At 38.8% G+C, this 18,916-nt stretch overlaps 1 protein-coding gene across 1 annotated transcript in view; it reads right to left on the reverse strand.

The window, feature by feature from the left end:
- Nucleotides 1-18,916, reverse strand: part of frem2a (FRAS1 related extracellular matrix 2a) — a 79,379-nt gene that overhangs the window by 47,802 nt on the left and 12,661 nt on the right. The window contains exon 3 of the mRNA XM_085470373.1: nucleotides 3,395-3,541. Coding sequence (XP_085326499.1) covers nucleotides 3,395-3,541 — 147 coding nt within the window. The remainder of the gene's footprint in view (nucleotides 1-3,394; nucleotides 3,542-18,916) is intronic.

Genomic DNA, 18,916 nt, shown 5'->3' on the forward strand with positions numbered 1-18,916 from the left:
CCGCCTGTTTGTTTGTCTCTTAGCAGGATTACATAAATACGACCAGGCTGATTTTCCTGAAAGTTGGGGGAAAGTCAGAGCACGGGTAAAAGAGGATTACAATAAAATTCTGGTGTCTGTGGCCTACACACACCATAGCACCACCAATGAGTGGGGTACCTTTATAAATACAGATTGTAAACCAGGAGAACAATTTTCACGTCAGTGTTGGATTTCATGGCTCAAACCAGAATCAGAAGACATCATTTTCCATATTGGATTTTATCTGTATTAGAAATTATGAAAGAAAAAAAAATTTGTGCAATTCTCAAAAAATGTATCTTTAGCTCAAAGCTTGCAAATATTACCTTATAGATTTTTCAAAAGTATTTCTCTCTTACAGCCCATTGATAAAGCTGGCAATCAAATAATTAAAATCATGTATTATATAGACAGGGTGTAGGCTCTGGGTCAAAAAATTGATGCCAATGGAATGACTTACACATGATCTTTTCTTTGTGAAAGTAGGGCGTAACTTTGGCTGGAAAAAGAAGTACATTGTATAAAAATCTGTGTGTACTCCTATCACTTGTCCTCAGTCTGGATGAATGGTGAGAGTTGTAACATCTATGTTTCTATGATCTGTAGCGTGAGTAGAGAGCAGGTCGAGGAGAGCCTGGAGAGGTGGAGATGTGAACTGGAGAAAAGAGGAATGACAGTAAAAGAAAAGGAACACAGGTGTAGCAGTAAATCTGCAAGGAGCAGAGTGTAAATACCTGGGATCATCCATACAAAACAAAGGGCAATGACAAGAGAGGAGAAGAAGAGAGTGCAGAGAGGGTGGAGATGAGTGTCAGCGGTGATTTGTGACAGATGGATTGCAGCAGGAGTGAAAGGGAAAATTTACAAGATGATAGTGAGACCTGCTATGATGTATGATAAGACAGCAGGTGGCAGAGCTGAAGATGTTAAGATTTTCCTTGGGAGCGACCAAGATTGAAAAGATCAGAAATGAGCACATCAGAAGAACAACTGAGGTGAGCAGTTTGGGGACAAAGTTGGACAGGCAAGGTTGAAATGATTTGGACATGTGCAGAGGAGGGATAGCGGATATACTGGACAAAGGATGTCGAATATGGAGCTGCCAGGGGGGCGGAACAAAGACAAAACACCACAGGGGCGATTTATGGATGTATTGAAAGGGAATATGCACAGGGTTGGTGTTATAGAGGAGGATGCTCAGAACAGGGTGAGATGGAGGCAGACGATCTGCTGTGGCGACCCCTAAAGGGAACGGCATCGACCGGAAGGCTTGCTTAATTTATGACCTCAGTAAAGATATTCCCAGTGACTTTATGGTCTTAATTGCTTGACTCAAGTCAAAATATCATTTTGTGAATTACTGTCCCATAAAGAATAAAGGCTTCAAACCAGGATTTTACAAAGCAATAAGCCAGGTCACAGTGCTTTGTTTTATATTCAGGTATTCGGGCACCTGCAACCGAGCACCATCAACAAGCAAAAATGCACTTTTTTCAAATAACTGAGTGTTTTTGACTCCAATAAATATTCCAAATCATTTTTCTTTTGCATCGACTTAATGTCGTCTTAATCAATTCCCTGCTCTTTCCTTTATTTTGCAGCTCAGAGTGCTGACTCATCAAACCTGCCAGCAGCTTGACAGTGATCGACTGAAGCATATAGGCCTGCTTTCCACTTCCTCTACTGTTTTCAGTTGCGCTATGCACTACAAAACCCCCCCCAGAAGAAAACAACACAAGTGGTCTATAATAGAGTGCAACTAGCATGCCATGAGTGATACCCAACTCTGCTTTTGGATGATTGCGGGAGATGGGGATCAGGGGCATGGGGAGCAACCACCTGCACGCAGATGCATCTTTATTTGGAGCGCAGAGTGTCAGAGTGGTGCTGTGGTTAGCAAGGCAGAAAACTTGCTCAGGCAATGGGAGACATGCAAACTACACACAGAAAGGTCCCCGCTGATTAGAAAGCTGTTTATATGAGGCACTGCTAACCAATGCACCACTGTCTATTCAAAACAACATTCTGATAAAATAAAATGACAGTTTATTGATGTGAATAAATAAAATAACATGTTTATTTTTATTGTATACATATAATGTTATTAATAATTTGCTTCTTCAGTTAGCTAGATAAGTGATTAAGACATAACAAAATAAATAATAAACTCATTCAAAAGACTGAAGTCCACAAGCCGAGCAAACAGACATTTGTCAAATAGCTAACAATGACCGTGGCATTAAAACTGCAGGGGACGGTCGGCCATAGTCGCCAGACAGAGTGAAGTCCAAAAGTCAGAAGAGAAAAACATATAAATATTCATTCACATCTACAGCTTTGTATTACTTAGAGACAAGGTGATAATGGGGTGAGATTTCTCTTGATATGAATGATAATGACCTAAGTATGTAACAGGAACTTAATGTACAACCTCAGTAAAAGCCATAAAACTGTCAGTGTTTTCTTTGCAAATGTTGCCATAGCCATCTGGTCAGTGCATTTTTTATTGCCTTTTGACATGCACGTGTTTTAATATTTATTTCATGTCCTTTCTTAACCGTCTGGGACAAATACAGCAAATGAAAAATTATGGGTTGCATTACACCGGTTTCCTGTATGCGCCATTAAAGACAAAAAAAAAAGAAAAAAGAAAAGAGTTACATCTCTGTACATAGCAAAGCACTGACCTTGCAACCATCTCAGCTTCCTAAATCTAATAAAACCTTTTTTTTGCAAACTAAATTGGCTTGAAGCCAGAAAATATTACTCTGACTTTGAGGACAAATCTGGTCAAAATGTGCGTTAAAAGGAAATTCTGCAATAGATTTTTAGCTTCAATAGCATTTTCATTTTGCGTGAATGTGTGAGCTTTTGTTAAAAAATTTTTTGTTGCAGAAACAGGAATGTGTAGCTATGAAAAGCCTGGCATTTCAAAAGACACTGTAAAGCACTGAAATTTTAATTGAATTCTACGGAAAAAAGACAGTAAGAGAATATGAATTTGACATCAAAACTAACAGGCCATGCTGGAAGTACTGTAAAGTTGTACTCTTTGCTTTTACTAAATGGTTGCCAGCATGCAAGCATGTGCTGTGGAATGCAAAGCCAGAGCACCACCAAATTATTACAGATCATCTCTATGGGGGATGATCTGAAAGGTTTTCAACAGTTGTTTAGAATTTGCTTGCATGCTAAAGTCTCAACCTCTGCATTTGACGAGAGATCAAGGACTTTGATAAGTTGGCTATGAATATAATATAAAAAATTGAAGCAATCCACCGGACATTATTGTTCAATGCCATCCCTTGAAGACAAAATGCTAGACGATAGAACATATGTCCTCTGATCAGAAAGGGAGACTAAACAGACTCACCAACGAAAGACGTCTCCCCCAGGTATCCTCTTCGTCTGAGCACCACGTCCAGAAATTTCTCCTCCTCATCCACCACATAGTACTCTTTCTCCAAAGAAATCCAGGCCCAATCCAGACAAAACTGCTGTCCTTTCAACTTGTTCCCACCTGAAAAAAACCCCAAAAACATAAAAACACTCCTGACTGTAAACTGTAATATTTTATTAATAGTTTCTCACTTATTAGAAGTTTAGCCATTGATTGAATTCTGTCCCTTCAACAACTCGTACAGTTTTTCTAAATATGGGAGTATTACGGTATTGTGTATGTGCTGAGGTGGATCTGGACCTGTTTATTTCTCTGACATAAAGACTACATGCTGCATTCATTTTCATTTTGCAAAAACTAGAAACTAGAAAACTATGATTGGAAATTCTGCCACCCGTGGGGGTAATTACCGTAAAACTGAACGAAGACTAAGGGTTTTAATTATTTTTCAACGCACAGTCCGAATGTTCACAACACATCTGCTGCAGATTTATGAAAAAGAATCGGCACAATTTTATACCAGGCAATCTTCTTCTTTTTTTTAATGTGCCCTATAATTATATTTCAGCTTTCCTTTGGTGAACTGCTTTTTTCTCTATCTTCTCTATCATCTTGATGATTCAAGCACACCAGCTAACCAGTGTTATGAAAGAAAAGTTTGTTGAACAAATGGATGGCAGCTATTGAGTGCTCTATTAACCTAGCACTAATAGCTAGGTTAATAGAGCACTCAATAGCTGCCACTTCAACAAGTAGGCCAGGAGGATGATGCTTTGTGGAGCTGATTTGCCCATCTACTGCTTGCAAAAGTGGATTGGAAAAGGTAGAGGAGGGTCGATTTTCTTTTTTTTACTTTTGTGTAGAAATGAACAATACCTAACTCTGCATGCCATTCCTGGAAATTATGCCTGAGTGGGTGTTATAGTGGTAGAAGATAATGTAGAAGTGAAGAACTGTTTATGGAACCGTTATTTGTAGACCGTCAGAAAGGAAATCTCATTTAGCTCCTCTGACGACAATTTGCACAGCTGTTTGTTCTTCCAAGTCATTTATGCAGCTTACATTCAGAAGCAGAATTGCTGTTGAAAGCACACAAATCATAGCAATTTACCTCCATCATCACAGAGGCATCCCAGTGCCTCTGGGGGAAAAAAAAGAAAAGTCAGTTGACTCTTTAAAACTGTAAAGTATATTTACTTAAGAGTATAATCAAGACTGGAAAAGATATCGAAAATTTGTACTTCTACTGTGAATTCAGGTTCTGCTCATGATCAGCAGAGGTGAAAAGTTAAGTACTTTCCAGCATGGCACAGACACATACGCACAACATGCTGAGGTGAGGAGACAGCTAATCAGAGTTCATGCATCCTCAAAAAAGCCTGTAGGCCAAGTTCAAGCTTCATTTAGCAGGTGCAAATCCAAAATTGCACACATGCGCATCTCTTCGATTTTAACTCCACTGCAGCCTGCAACCTTGACTTTCATCCCGGCTCTCTGTTAGTAAATGCAGCATAAGCCTTCTGAAGTCGTAGTTGTGTGTGTGTGTGTGTGTGTGTGTGTGTATGTCTGTATGTGTGCGCATGTTTGTGCATGTGTGACCTCTCACACTGGGAGAATATCTGTGGACAGACAATAGCGATCTGAGTCAGTGGGCTTCAGACTGTCTCATTCCTCCAGCCTTTTGGAGGGATAAAAGACCTCTCACATATGCTGACCGTACAAAAAAAAAGCAGCTTTGAAATCATCCTCAATAGAGCTAAATTCGCTTTGCAGCGTCTTTCAAAGGCTTTCCAAACAGAAACTAAGCAGAAGCTTTTTTTTCTTCACCAATTAGGGCTTCTAGTTCCAGAGCAATAAATTTTGAGGATCAAGTTGCTCTGAGAAATCTGAAGATAAAACTTTGATACTTACAGTTCTGATGCTGCATTGTGATGTAGGATCTATTTCATGGCACAATCACTGACTGCCTTACTGCTGTGTGTTTCCTCCTTTCCACTCTATTTTCTAAGATTTGTTATCCAGTTTACCAGCACACTGCTACACATGATGTGAACTACTGTATCTCATTTGGGTCCTTGTAGCTTGACTCAACTTGGATAACTTAGATAATGTTGCATAATTAAAGCGCCACCTATACTTCTATATATTATTACTGAATCAAGTTACTACACATAATCTGAAAGGGTTGTTTGAAGCGTCGAGCTGTGGAACTTACTGCCAACTCTGCCTCTGCAGGGTCTTAAAAGGGCTATTCAGTGTTTTGGTTTTATGCCCTGAAAAAACTGTTTGGTTCAGTCTCAATGCTTTCATTAACCCCACTGTCAGGTGGAACAAACAGCCCTCTTTAGAAAAAGAAACACAAAAAAACAAACTCCAGTATACCCACTGCATGCTACTCGAAAAGCACTAAAAAGGAAAAATGCCAAGGAGTTACAACTTACAGAGTTCTAACAGAGCAACCTGATTAAATTACTGTGTAATTGCAACTGTAAGCTGCTATAGTTGCAAAGAAAAAAATGCATAAATACATAAATTAGGTACATAAATTGTTAAACAGAAAAGCAAATCTACACTAACATTCCCAGTACTGACTGGAGACAGATAAAAAATAAACTGGCTGTTGGACAGAGTTGAGAAATGAAATAATAAATATTGGAATACATTTGGCTAATGCAGGTAATATCATGTCAAAACAGTAAAAGTGCCTTTTTAAAAAATAGTCTTTTCAAAGCATGCATAAATCTCATAGTAACCAAAATCTCAGTTTTTCCCCTTCAATGTTCTCCTTTTAATGACATTTAGATCTTTACCACCAGAGGAAACCCTATTTGAAGCTAAGGCATCAAAACAACTGTACCTTCACACAGGCCTGAGTATCAGCTTTGTTCTTGAATATACTTCAGGGACCAGCCTAAATTCTCACACTTTGGGCTTAGGGAGGTTTTCATGTCACAAAACTTGAGGCTATGCAAAGTCAAGAGATGTTAGCGTTAAAGTCAAAGTGGAGTTTAAAGCAGTTTTTGATTTTGTAAAGCTGAATCTCATTAACTCCTGAATCTGACTGAGCCAAAGCTCTCAGATTCAGCTAGTGAGCTATCTGAAGTGAGAGTAAAGCGAAAGGAATATATCAGCAATACTGCAATAAAAGTAGATTAGGTTTTAGAAAATGCTGCTAAGGCAAAGGGTTTCTTTTTTAAATTTATTGATAATAAATGACTATTAATATTGATAATAGTCACTAACCCCCACTATAACAACTTTATTGACATATTCAAAGTCTTCCTCCTATTTTACACAGTGTGTTGCTATGCTGGGTATGATGGAAAAACACATTTACAGTATTTTTAAATTTTCTAGAATTTTTACAGTTTATTGTATTTTCTTTTTGCAACCCTCCATCTTTTTTTTTTACAGCAATGAAACATCTTTCAGCTATAAACAGACATAAACAGACTACCTTGTTAGCTGGTGGCACTCAATGTGTTATTCAATGGTGTAAAGGCGTAAATTTAGCAAATATCAGTGTTACAAATTATTAATTGTTTTAAAATCTCAAGTGAGTCATGGTATTTGCTGCATCATCCTACTGACTGGGGTCCGTGCAGACCCCAGAAGTATATTTTTGTAATATCTCATAGATATATAAATATATCGAGAGATTTTTTTATCATTCCATTTTTGTATGACTTTGTGAATCATTTTGTTCCTAACGATGCCACATCATTCCTTTTTATTTTTCTTTGATTTGTGCTTTTTAAAAATCCAAATGTTCTATGAAGTTTTAATAAAGGGAATGATTTGCTCAGTTAGTGCTTACAGTGAGTCTTAAATTAAAGTGTCACACAATATCCGGGCAGTAGGGACACTCTGACACTCATTTAAGGAAGAAAAACTCAGATGCTATCACTTCATTCATCACCTGGTTATCATAATATTGGAGACATCCACAGATCTACCTGAGCGAGATAGAGGTCCCGATCATGCAACACATAGCTACACTTAAAGCCATATTTTGAGAAGCAATGATCCTCCAATGTACCTTTGTTCGCGATTTGCAGGCAGGAAGGTAGCACTATTGGTTCCTACTCTAAGATGTTATCATGGCCTTAGCAAAGCATTAGGCAAATTGTATGCTATAACTGCCTTTAGTGTGTGTTTAGCCTTAGTTTCCAATGTTTGTACAACAGTAGTGAGAGTCTGGCAGTAAAGAGCCAGACTGGTTGCTGGGTGTGGGTCTCCGCCAGGACTGCTGCTTCTGACCGATTCTGTTCTCATCTCTGGTTTTCACAGATGATGTGGTTCTGTTGGCTTCATCAAGCCATGATCTCCAGCTTGTTCTGGGGCTATTTGCAGCCAAGTGTGAAGAGGCTGGGATGAGAATCAGCACCTCCAAGTTTGAGGCCATGGCTCTCAGCTGGAAAGGAGTGGAGTGTACACACTGGATTCAGAATGAGTCGCTGCCCCGAGTGGAGAAGTTTAAGCATATGGGTGTTTGTTCAAAAGTGAAGGGAGAGGGCAGCATCAGATTGACAGAGTAGTGGTGTGGAAGCTGTACTGATCTGCTGTAGTGAAGAAAACACTGAGCATGAAGGTAAATCTGTTGATTTACTGGCAGATCTGCGTTCCTACCCTCGCCTTTGGTCAGGAGCTATCTATAGTGACTGTAAGAATAAGATCACAGGTGCAAGTGCCAGAAACAAGTTTCCTCAGAAGAGTGTGCTCAGCCTTAGAGATCGAGTAAGGAACTCAGTCATTTGGGAGGAGTTCAGACTAAAATTGCTACTTCTCCAGATGAAAACGAGCCAGCTGAGGTAGTTTGGGCATCTGGCCAGGATGCCTCCTGGGCACCTCCTAGTGAAGTGTTTTGGGCATGTAATGGAGGCTCCGGGGAAGACCCAGAACATGCTGCAGAGATTACATCTCTGGACAGCTGGTTGTGTGTATAATTTTATAGTGGGGTTAAAGTGACCACAAATGATGTGTACTTGAAATGAATGAAAACTAAGTCATAACAGATCTAAAGATGCTGAAAAAGCTCTAAAATAATTTTGTGAACTGCATTTGGAATAATAGCTCAAAGTTGCATTCAATAAAACTATAGATTTTCATTTTACAAAATATGCAAATTAACAGTAACTTTTGTTTCTTTTGATGGAATTAATTGTGTAACTGACAAAGCTTTGAGATTGCTACTAGTATTATTATTATTGCTATTTGTCTATGCAATAAATTATTCCCCATTCAATGTTCAATGTCAGTAGTATGAGGGTTAATTTTGGGTTATTAATTTTTTAAATATTTTTTAAATACAACATACTGATTTATTTATATTTAAATGTATTTAAATTGTGTAATTATTGGCTGTTGCTTCTAAGCTGTGGCAATATGTTAGAAATATGCAAAATTAAAACAGCTCTGGTTTATTGTCTTACTATAATACTATTTGCCTGCAAACTCTTCTTACATGATCAGGAATTTAACCACCAACATTTGCACACAGCTACAACTGCAGGTTCTAATCTACCTAGCAACCACATAATAATTTATTACATTATATTATATTATAACAATTTGCCCATTTGAAGCATTTATGATATTAAAATGATCAAAAGCAGATTATCATTTTATTTCAGTCAACTCATTTAAGTGCAGAAAACTTGAACTAGGCATGATATATCATGATGTCACCATGTTGCCTAGCAACCACTACCAACAGGTTAAAGTCACAAACAATAAGTATAAAATGCAGATGCACTAGTACACTACTACCACTTTAACAATAATAATGGATTGCATTTATATAGCGCTTTTCGGGGCCCTCAAAGCCACTATTCATTCACTCTCACATTCACACACTGGTGGAGGCGAGCTGCAGTTGTATCCACAGCTGCCCTGGGGCAGACTGACAGAAGCAAGGCTGCCATATCGCGCCATCGGCACCTCTGGCCATCACCAGTAGGTGAAGTGTCTTGCCCAAGAACACAACGACTGAGACTGTCCTAGCCGGGGCTCGAACCGGCAACCTTCGGTTACAAGACGAACTGCCAACTTTTTGAGCCACGATCGCCCAACACACAGCGGTATAGATAATGCATGTTCAGTCACATGGTTTAGGGTGTGTGTGCATGTGTGTGATTATTTGTGCTTTTAATGAAAGTGGCTACTGTAACAACCACCAAATAAATGTCTATGTTTTGGGTTTTTTTATTTTTAGAATTCAACACCAAAGTTTGTTTTTTAGCATCTTTCCTAAAAATCAGGGCTGCCTTCAGTTGTGTATATTTGTGTGTGTGTGTATGTGTGTGTGTGTGTGCTTGAGATTTCACACTCAAAATCAAAGGAAATTTTTCACAGCAAGATTGTGCGACACACTACTTCTCTTCTGCTGCTGGCGGTGTGGCCTTTCTCTCACTGTTATGTCTCCATCTGCCTTCTGTACTCCTTTGTATTTCAACCCCCAACTCCCTCTGCAACTGGCAAACAGAGCTATATGCAACCAACAAACTGAATGATCTCTCACCGTGGAAAACTTTTGAGAAACATTGGACTACGAAGGAAAAACTAAATCTAAAATTCTATTCGTTCAGTTGCCATAATGTTCCTCTTTTACAAACCACATTGCATGTTTAAGTGCTGGGACAAAAATAGACTACCAATAACATTTCAGTAGTAACAGAAGCCCACGCATCATCCACCTGAAAGGAGTGCCACACTACATAAATTTTGATGGTTGACAAAATAGAGATATCTCACACCCCCCAGGATGTTTCAGTAGCTTTTAGTTTATCCTGACAGATATGTGGCAGTCATTCTACTGAGAGGCTTGGCATGCGTGCAACTAGTGGCAAAGAGGATCAGAAAGACTGTGATGGGTTTTGCACTCAGCTGTTCCTTTCTTCTAAGAGGAACAGCTGAGTGCTGTCTGTGTGTGAGAGTGTGTGCGTGTGTGTGCATGTGTGTGTGTGGGGCTAGGCTTATAGCAGACAGAAAGCAAGTTATTTTGCAAGTCTTTTAGCAGCACTATAATGCAGTGTGTCTGTGCATAAACTGTACATGTGTATTCTGCTACATTTACACTTCACTCAAGGCAATCAGCATGATAGCGGATATCTCCAGAGGTGTAGGGAGTTATCAGTAATCTGACCAGGAATTCACAGCCCTGGGCAATTTCAAGCATTTAAAATGCTGCTCGACTCAAAGGCAAATATAAGCCAACATGTGTGAAGTATTTTTGTTGTTAATTTGCAAGGATCAAGTACATTTTGACAATCTTTGTATGTGTGTAGGTAATTAATTCTCCTAGTCATCGTGTTTGATCACAGGAGTTCAAACTAAACCAAACGTAAAGCTGAATCTTATGCTGCTGTTTGTGCATCAGAGAGCACTGTGTGTGCCTGTGGGCTACAAAGGAAATGAGTGCACATACATTACTTCCCACCTACCCACTCGTAAGAGATAAAAGTTGAGTGTGACAGAATAATGCATTGTTTCCTGCCTACCTTCAATAGCCATTAGGCATGAGAGTACCGCAGAAACACCTTAAGCGACCTTGCACATGAAACCATTTGAAATTGACATTTGGGGCAAAGAATACTCAAACCTTTGAAGTTCTTGCAATACAGTTAATAAATGTGAGGTTTTTCACTGATGTCTACAAAGACAGCCTTATACAACCTGCGGCATAGCTTCAAGGGTAAAGACCTGGGGACAAAGACAAGGTGGAGTGTAATATTTAATTAGGTTAACTTAAGCTTCCTTGCATTCTCTCTCTCTCCTGGCTTCCCAGAAGTCACTTCTTCTCAGCTATTCTGAGTTTCTTCCCTTACATACACTTTGAGCAAACAAGAATGGAGAGAGAAAGTTTCTGGAGGAGGATACAGATAGGAAATGTTCTATGTAGAAGTCTTTTATCAAGTGGTGTACATAAAAATGTCTCACCAGCACGTGTTCTAAGTTACTACTGGCATAGCTTACGACTGTCACTACAGAAATCAAGAATTACTCATTTTACAGCTTCGGGTGCTAGCATTTCTTCCTCCTCCATCAGTGCTAATAATCTTGACATGGTGCTTTACTGGCAGTGCATAGATGAGATTTTAGGACCTCTGTTTAAATGTTGGAGCTATCTACTGCCACTTGGGAGCAGTGTCAAAAATATGTGGCATAATTTGTTTTAAGAAAACAAATGATAAATTCATCTGTTTGTCAACAAAAATAACTATGACAAAAAATCTTGTATTGTGCACAGGAGGCCGGACCAGAAGTAGGTTTCTCAGGTGTGTTTATATTTGTCTGTATTTAAAGTCATGTGAAAAATAAAGTGGACCCTCTTTTCATTTGTGTATGAGGGCATAAAACCAAATCATTCAGTCCTTAGCAGGTCTATAAATTAAATAAATACGACCTCAGATGAATAACAACATATTACATCATATTATTTATTTAACAAAAGCTATGGGAAAATAAAAATGCCCAAATGGGTGAAAAAAGCACACACGTAATCTTTCCACAGAAATTAAAAGAATAATTAGCAGCCAGGTGGTTTTAATCACAGCATAGTTTTTAGCAGTTCTCAGGTTTGGTTCAGGAGTGCGTTAGCAAACTGACAAGGAGAAAAGACATTCACAACGATCTTAGAGAAGCAACTGTTACTGCCCATCTAATCTGGGAAAGGTTATAAGATTATTCACAAACATTGAGGACAGTTCCTTCCCATTAGTGAATGTTCCAGCACATTCACCCCAAGGTTAGACTGTACGAGAGAGAAACTGCAAAAAACAAAACAAACCCAAGAGTTACATTTAAGACTCTACAGCAGGGGTGGGCAATTCCAGGCCTCGAGTCCTGCAGGTTTTAGATCTCACCTTGGGTCAACACACCTGAATCACATGATTAGTTTGTTACCAAGCCTCTGGAGAACTTCAGGGCATGTTTAGGAGCTATTTAGCCATTTAAATCAGCTGTGTTGGTTCAAGGAGGCATCTAAAACCTGCAGGGACACCGGCCCTCGAGGCCTGGAGTTGCCCACCCCTGCTCTACAGGCTTCAGTTAGCATAAGAGTACAATTAGAAAAAGACAAGAGTTTTGACTAGTTTTGAAGGTTTGCCAGGTCTCTAAAAACAACGAGGCAGCACAGATTAGGTTTGCAATGTTGCATCAGAGCAAACCAAAATAGTTCTGGAACAATGTCCTTTGGACAGATAAGGCTAGTGTAAAGATGTCTGGCCATACTGCCCAGTGCAATGTCCAGTGAAAACTAAACAAAGTATATGAACACAAACATCTCATCCTCACTGTCCATCACAGCCGTAGAGGACTGATAATCTGGGCTGGGCTGTTTTGTTTGCAATCATTGAGTCGACCATGACCTCCCCTGTATACCAAAGTATTCTAGAGACAAATGTGAGACCATCTGTTTGACAGTTAAAGGTTGACAAGACTGTGTCGTGGCACAGGAAAATGATCCCGAGCACAGCAGCAACTCGACAACAGAATGGCTGAAAAAGAAAAGGATAAAGATGTTGCAGTGACCCAGTCAAAGTCCAGACCTCAACATGATCGAAATGCAGTGGCAGGAGAGCCGTGCATACATAAATGCCTGCAAACCTCAACAAACTGAAGCAATGCTGTAAAGAAGAATGGGTCAAAATTATACTCTGCAATGATGTGAGACACTGGTAAAGTCTCGAATCATCACTTCTTGTTTTTCAAGCTTTTGAATCGTGGGTTATATTGACTTTTTCCAGACACTGCTTCTGCTTTTTGGCTTATTTTTTGTTAAATAAATAATGACACTGTATAATATTTTATGTAGTGTCTACAACCTAGAAAGGAACAATTGATTTTTCATTCTGTCCTGATACATAGAACTTTAGATTTGAAAAATGGTGTAGCTTCTTTTTCACTTGATTGTATGTGTAAGTGACTGCAGTGTATGTATACATTCCGGGCTTTTATTTTTTATTTTTATTTTTTTTTTATGAATGATGACATTTAAAAGCATTCATTCTCCTGCAGGATCTTTTAGTGCTCATCACAAAAAAGGAACTCTAGCATGCATATCAATCCAGCTTCAGCATACATCTCCCCATTCCTCCAATGTAATATTTAACAGAAAGATGAGTTTAATGTATCGCAGGACAGTTACTGGCACTCCTGAGAGCAAACTGTGCCTCAGCAGAGATGATAAACTAGCTACTGAAAGCTCTGGTTTCTTCTTTTTTTTTTTTTTGTTCTGCTCTCATTTCCTTCCATCATCTCCTCAGCGTCCTTCAAACAAAATTTTATTCTGTCAGTAAATCCTCATTTGTATTTCAGCCAATACAATGATTATGAATAATGTTTAATTTTAGATGTAAGGAAGTAAAATTGTATTTGTATAGCACCTTTCAAGATAAACATCACAAGATGCCTCACATTAAAAAGCTGGATTTATTTAATTTTTTGAATCTGAGCGATTTAATAAATAATGAATAAGGGATCAGAAAAGCTCTCATTTTCACATTAAGATGAGACGCTTATTAATTTTAACAACAAATTAAAGCTTCATTAAGATGCATTAAAAGATAGAAAACAGTTTGGTGAGCTGGAATGGTAATTTTCTTCTAATTGTACTTTGTACAGTGTGAATCACACCCTTATATGACAGAAGAAGGACAGGGTGAAAATTGGAGAAACTGCGAAGAAACAAAAGAGTGAAATGTGTTTAAAAAAGGCAACTAAGTCACTAAAAATGAATAAGATCCAGTGCTGATAACTGGAAGCAAAATAATGTATTCATATAAATGGAAATGTTTACATGACAAGAAAAAAAAAAGTTTACTCCAGAGATTCGAGGATGTTTAGCCGCGTTTCAGTGTTTGAATTACATGTCAAGCATCAGCTGTCAGCATGGACAAACACAGAATCAAAGATGATGAATATGCTGAAAACCCCCTACACATCTCTCAAAATCGAATGCTCTCGTTTCAAGGTTCTAATGAGATGCAGATCATCACAAGCGACGCTGCGCAATGTGCCGTAATCCTACAACAGAAAGAGCCATCAGCACGTTGACATCCACACAGCAGGCGGGGACAGACGGCGGCAAAAAACAGCGAGGGTTAGACAGTAAAACCGAATCCTGATGCCTAGGACAGCCTCGACGCTCATCACAATAAACCGCAACACCTTTTTAAAATTTCACTCGACGAGACAGGGAGGTAAGCTCGTACCTCGGGAGGAAAGAAGGACAATGATGGGGAGACAGTCAAAAATAACACTACAGAACAAAATATATAATGAACACAGATGCCGAGCTGTGTAAAAGAATTGAAAATGAATGAAACACATTGAGCACAGATCTAATAGTGACAGTGTGAGAAGAGGAGATGAAGAGGATAAAGATAGGAGAGCCGGGCCCTGGGAGAAGAGTGACAGTAAATTCTTGAATGCAGACAGATGAGGAGAATCCTCTACTAAAGCCAGGGGATGCTTTAGTGTGTGTGCTAGTGTGTGCATGTCTGTGGAGCGTGCTGATATATCACCTTGCCATTCTGCCCTGATCAGTACACATTGCTTTAACAACAACAGAAAAAAAGGCAAACAACAGAGAAAAGGTCAAAGGATTAAGCTGGTCCATTTGTGTCCATGGTGACAGCCGGTTCAACCCTGTAATTGTTTTCCAGGTGCCTTCAAGTCAATCTGAACTTTCAAAGCTCACAGAAGAGCGGGAAAATACAGTACGAATACTACATGAGTTTATTATGCAAACAAATGCAAACGCTCCCTGTGCTCATAGATGACTACAGATTTCTGAGCCATTATGAGTCATTATTCCACCGGTAAAAGTTATTAAAGATGTTATTTAAAAATGGACTCTTTTTCAATAACAATTTCTTTCATCCATTGGAAAGAAAATCTGTATGTACATAAATAATTTGCAATGCTTATCATTCAGTAGCGAAGAGGACAAACCAAGGAGGTCCTTTCATCTTAAAAGTTGGCACTCCTTTTATGAAAAAAGGCCTTTTGAAGAGATTAGAAAAAAAACCTCAAAGTGGGCCCACAGAGCCACAACTAATCATACATCACGCGCAAACAAAAACTGATGATAAAGAAATGTGACCTTGCAGTATATATGGTGATAATTAGTCTTCTAACGCTAGGAAAGGAAAAGTTGCACGCAAAGTATTTTGCCATGAATAAGACGAATGCTTGAGGACTCAGAACTACATTTAATGCGGACTGTGCGCCGTGAAATGTGACTAAAATAGGACTATCAAAGCAGCAGGGAGCGCTTTAAGTGGATATATTGTAGCAACTTTAGATAAAGCAGCCGTGTGTCTGAGCTCCTCATGTGCAGGTGGGGGGTAGAGGGGTGAAAGGGGCCTATCGTAACATTCAGTCTCATTTACATTAGGGTGGAGAAACAAGTAGAGAAAAGCCAGGATCACGGGCAGTTTTTCTTCCTTTGTTTTTAGGTTTTTTAACCTGAGATTTTGAGACATCCACTGGTGCTGCTGCTACCCGCTGCAGCTGAATCAAATTTTAGTTCTAGTGTTAAGAGATTTAAAAATTTAACAGTACCATCTTTTTAGGTACAACGTTTTAGCAACTGTGAATACTCTGAAGACCACAAAGACCTCAAATAACAACTATGCCAGCATAGTTTCAGTGTTATACCTTTAATTAAAACCATCAACTGCACTATTGCTCATGAAAAAATAATATTACATGCTGATATTCATTTTGTATGTTTGTTTTGGTGCACCCAAAACTCAATTTTATTCACCTACATTGTGTCTTACAAGGGGACCACATATTACAGACGTATCTTTAATCACGCATGCTACTAGAGTGAAATCTAAGAAACGTAGTGCTTTCAGTTAGCTTTTAAAAGTAAAAAAAATAGGAAACTAATAATATCCACATCAACAACTGCTATGATCATCACAGGATCTTTTTAAGCAAAGTCCCCCTAAATGTTTGATCTCTAGCTTCTGTAATATGTATTTCTGCCTTTGTTTTTTAAATAATATTTTATACCTCTATGATGAATTATTTAATTGATAATTGAAGCCATTGTTACCTTCTGTACTGTATTTCAGATTTGCATGACTAGTAATCTCTGTTGTTTTCTGCTGCTCTATTATTAACTTGCTGCAAAGAGAAGCCTGGGAAACAAGTTGTGTTCCAGCCCATTGCAGTTAAGTGCAGCTGTCCTAGCTTGTCTTAATCTGTGACACAAGGTTCTTCCTGCCACTCTTCTCCTCTAGATGAGCCTGTAACGGGGCCACACAATTACCAGTGCTTGCCTTGGAGCTCTGCCCCGCTCAGACGCCCAAGGCTCTCATTACCCGCAATGTTGCCTGAGCTCTTAAATATCAAACACCTCTTTGTGCTGGAGGCCTGGACGCCCCTTTGCCTACGGCTACCCCTCTGTTCTCTGCTCTGCGTCATTGTCTGCATGAGCGTGTACATGTACCAGTACACGACTGGAAGAGTGTCTTAACATACCTTTATAACATAAGGAAAGATTTGCTTACACGTGCATTTACATAATAAGAACGTAATGCTAAAATATTTTAAACTTGTTACCTTTAGGCTTTTAAATATATTTGTCCTTACTTCTTAAATTCTATATCTGGAATCAGTTTGCAATAACACCAACACTCCAGGGGAGGAAGGAAGACCAAGTGGCTCCACAAACTTATGGACCAATGATGATATGCAGTCATGTACTTCAAGTAGTGTTTCTTTTAAAAGCCTAAAGCCTTTTTAGTTAAACAAGAATGTAGTCGAGAGCAGAGGCAAAGAAAAAAAAAGCTCTAAGAACAGGAGCATGGACAATCAATTAGTCAATGTTTTTGCTTTTATGTGCATAAAGGAACTGTTACTCTTTTACGCATTAGCACTTTCTTTAAAGTGCATTAGAACCAGAGTATGAAAAAGACTGAAAAATGGGGCCTGAATGGAATTCCCAAAACCAATAGTTCATGTAGTTAGTCCAAAAATGTACGATGCAGGAATTCGTTCTTGAGTTGTTTTGCAGATTGTATGAACAGGACTGTTATAATTTATTCAACCAAAGAATATATGTTTGGCCAAATGTGATATATTTAAAAAAGACATTATATAGTACTGTGCAAATGACTTAAGCCATCCCTTATTTCTTTATACTTTGCTTCCAGCGCTTCCTGTAATTTTAGTCTCCTTTCTGAAGGTTTTTCTTTGGATATATGCTGCTTTCATTTTTAGTCCACTCCAGGAGTGTTTTTCTTTTTGTTAACACTGATCTGTGAATCAATCAAGCACAAAAAAGGTACATAAGACAAGGGCTGAACCAATGTTGTGTCTACACATAACAGACAACTTTGCAAACAAACAATTTGAAAATGTGTCTTTAAGCACTTTGTTACTAGCAGCCTTTCACAAAAACACATAATTTGTTCCCATTTCCTTTTCTTGCAAAGATAACACCATTTGACAGGAATAAAATTGTATTTTTCACCAACAAGGTGATTCCCAAAGAGCCATTAGGTGCAAACGGCATATCTCAGCATGGTGTAGGGTCTGTCCATAAAAGATTGAGAAAACTAAAAGCTGGACAAAAGAAGTGGCAGATCAAAAATAAAAATAAAATCATCTATTGCAGATGAACAGTATGTGAAAGCCATGTCCTTAACAGGAAATAAAATGTGACAAAACAGGATCTGAGAGATGCATCAGATCCTTTGATTGATTGGTCTACTGTTCAGTGAAGGCTCTTCAGAAATCTGTGGTCTTAGTGAAAGGTTGGTTGTCAAGAAGTCATTCTTAAATGTTCATCAGTGTGTTTAGAAGAGGACAGAAGAGAGGTACAGCAGTGAGTGTCTGCATACGACACAGTGGAATCTCTGTCATGATCGAGGGTTGCATTTTAACCAGGGGTGTTTAGTCAAAATTGATATGTAGTGTGAAAAAGTGTTTGCCCCCTTCCTGATTTCCCATTTTTATACATGTTTGTCACACTTCAATGTTTTGGATCATCAAACAAAATTAAAATTTAGAAAAAGATAACACAAGTAAACACAAAACGTCAATTAACTGTGGTGTATCACATCTTTGAAAAGCTGAAATCAATTTCTCTAGACACACCTATGTCTGATTATTGCCACACCTGTTCTTAACCAAGAAATCCCTTAAATGGGACCTGCCTGGCAGAGAGGAAAAGACCGAAAGACCCTCAAAAGCCAGACATCATGCCGCGATCCAAGGAAAAGGCTATAAAACCATTTCTAAAGCTTTGGGACTCCAGCGAACCACAGTGAGAGTCAGCTCAACCTTCAGGTTGAGGTCATGACTTGGGTTCTGCAGCAGGACAATGATCCAAAACAAATCCACCTCTGAATGTCCTAAGAAAAACAAAATTACTCTATAGCACAGCGATGGCTCATCTAAGAGGTCACAAAAGACCCATCCGCTTTGGTCACTTGCCTCAGTTAAGGTCAGTGTTCATGACCCCACCATAAGAAA

Source organism: Copadichromis virginalis, linkage group LG10, assembly GCF_057382275.1.
Source record: "Copadichromis virginalis isolate Kocher_CV1m ecotype Utaka linkage group LG10, C_Virginalis_male_GT1.1, whole genome shotgun sequence".
Lineage (NCBI taxonomy): Eukaryota > Metazoa > Chordata > Actinopteri > Cichliformes > Cichlidae > Copadichromis > Copadichromis virginalis.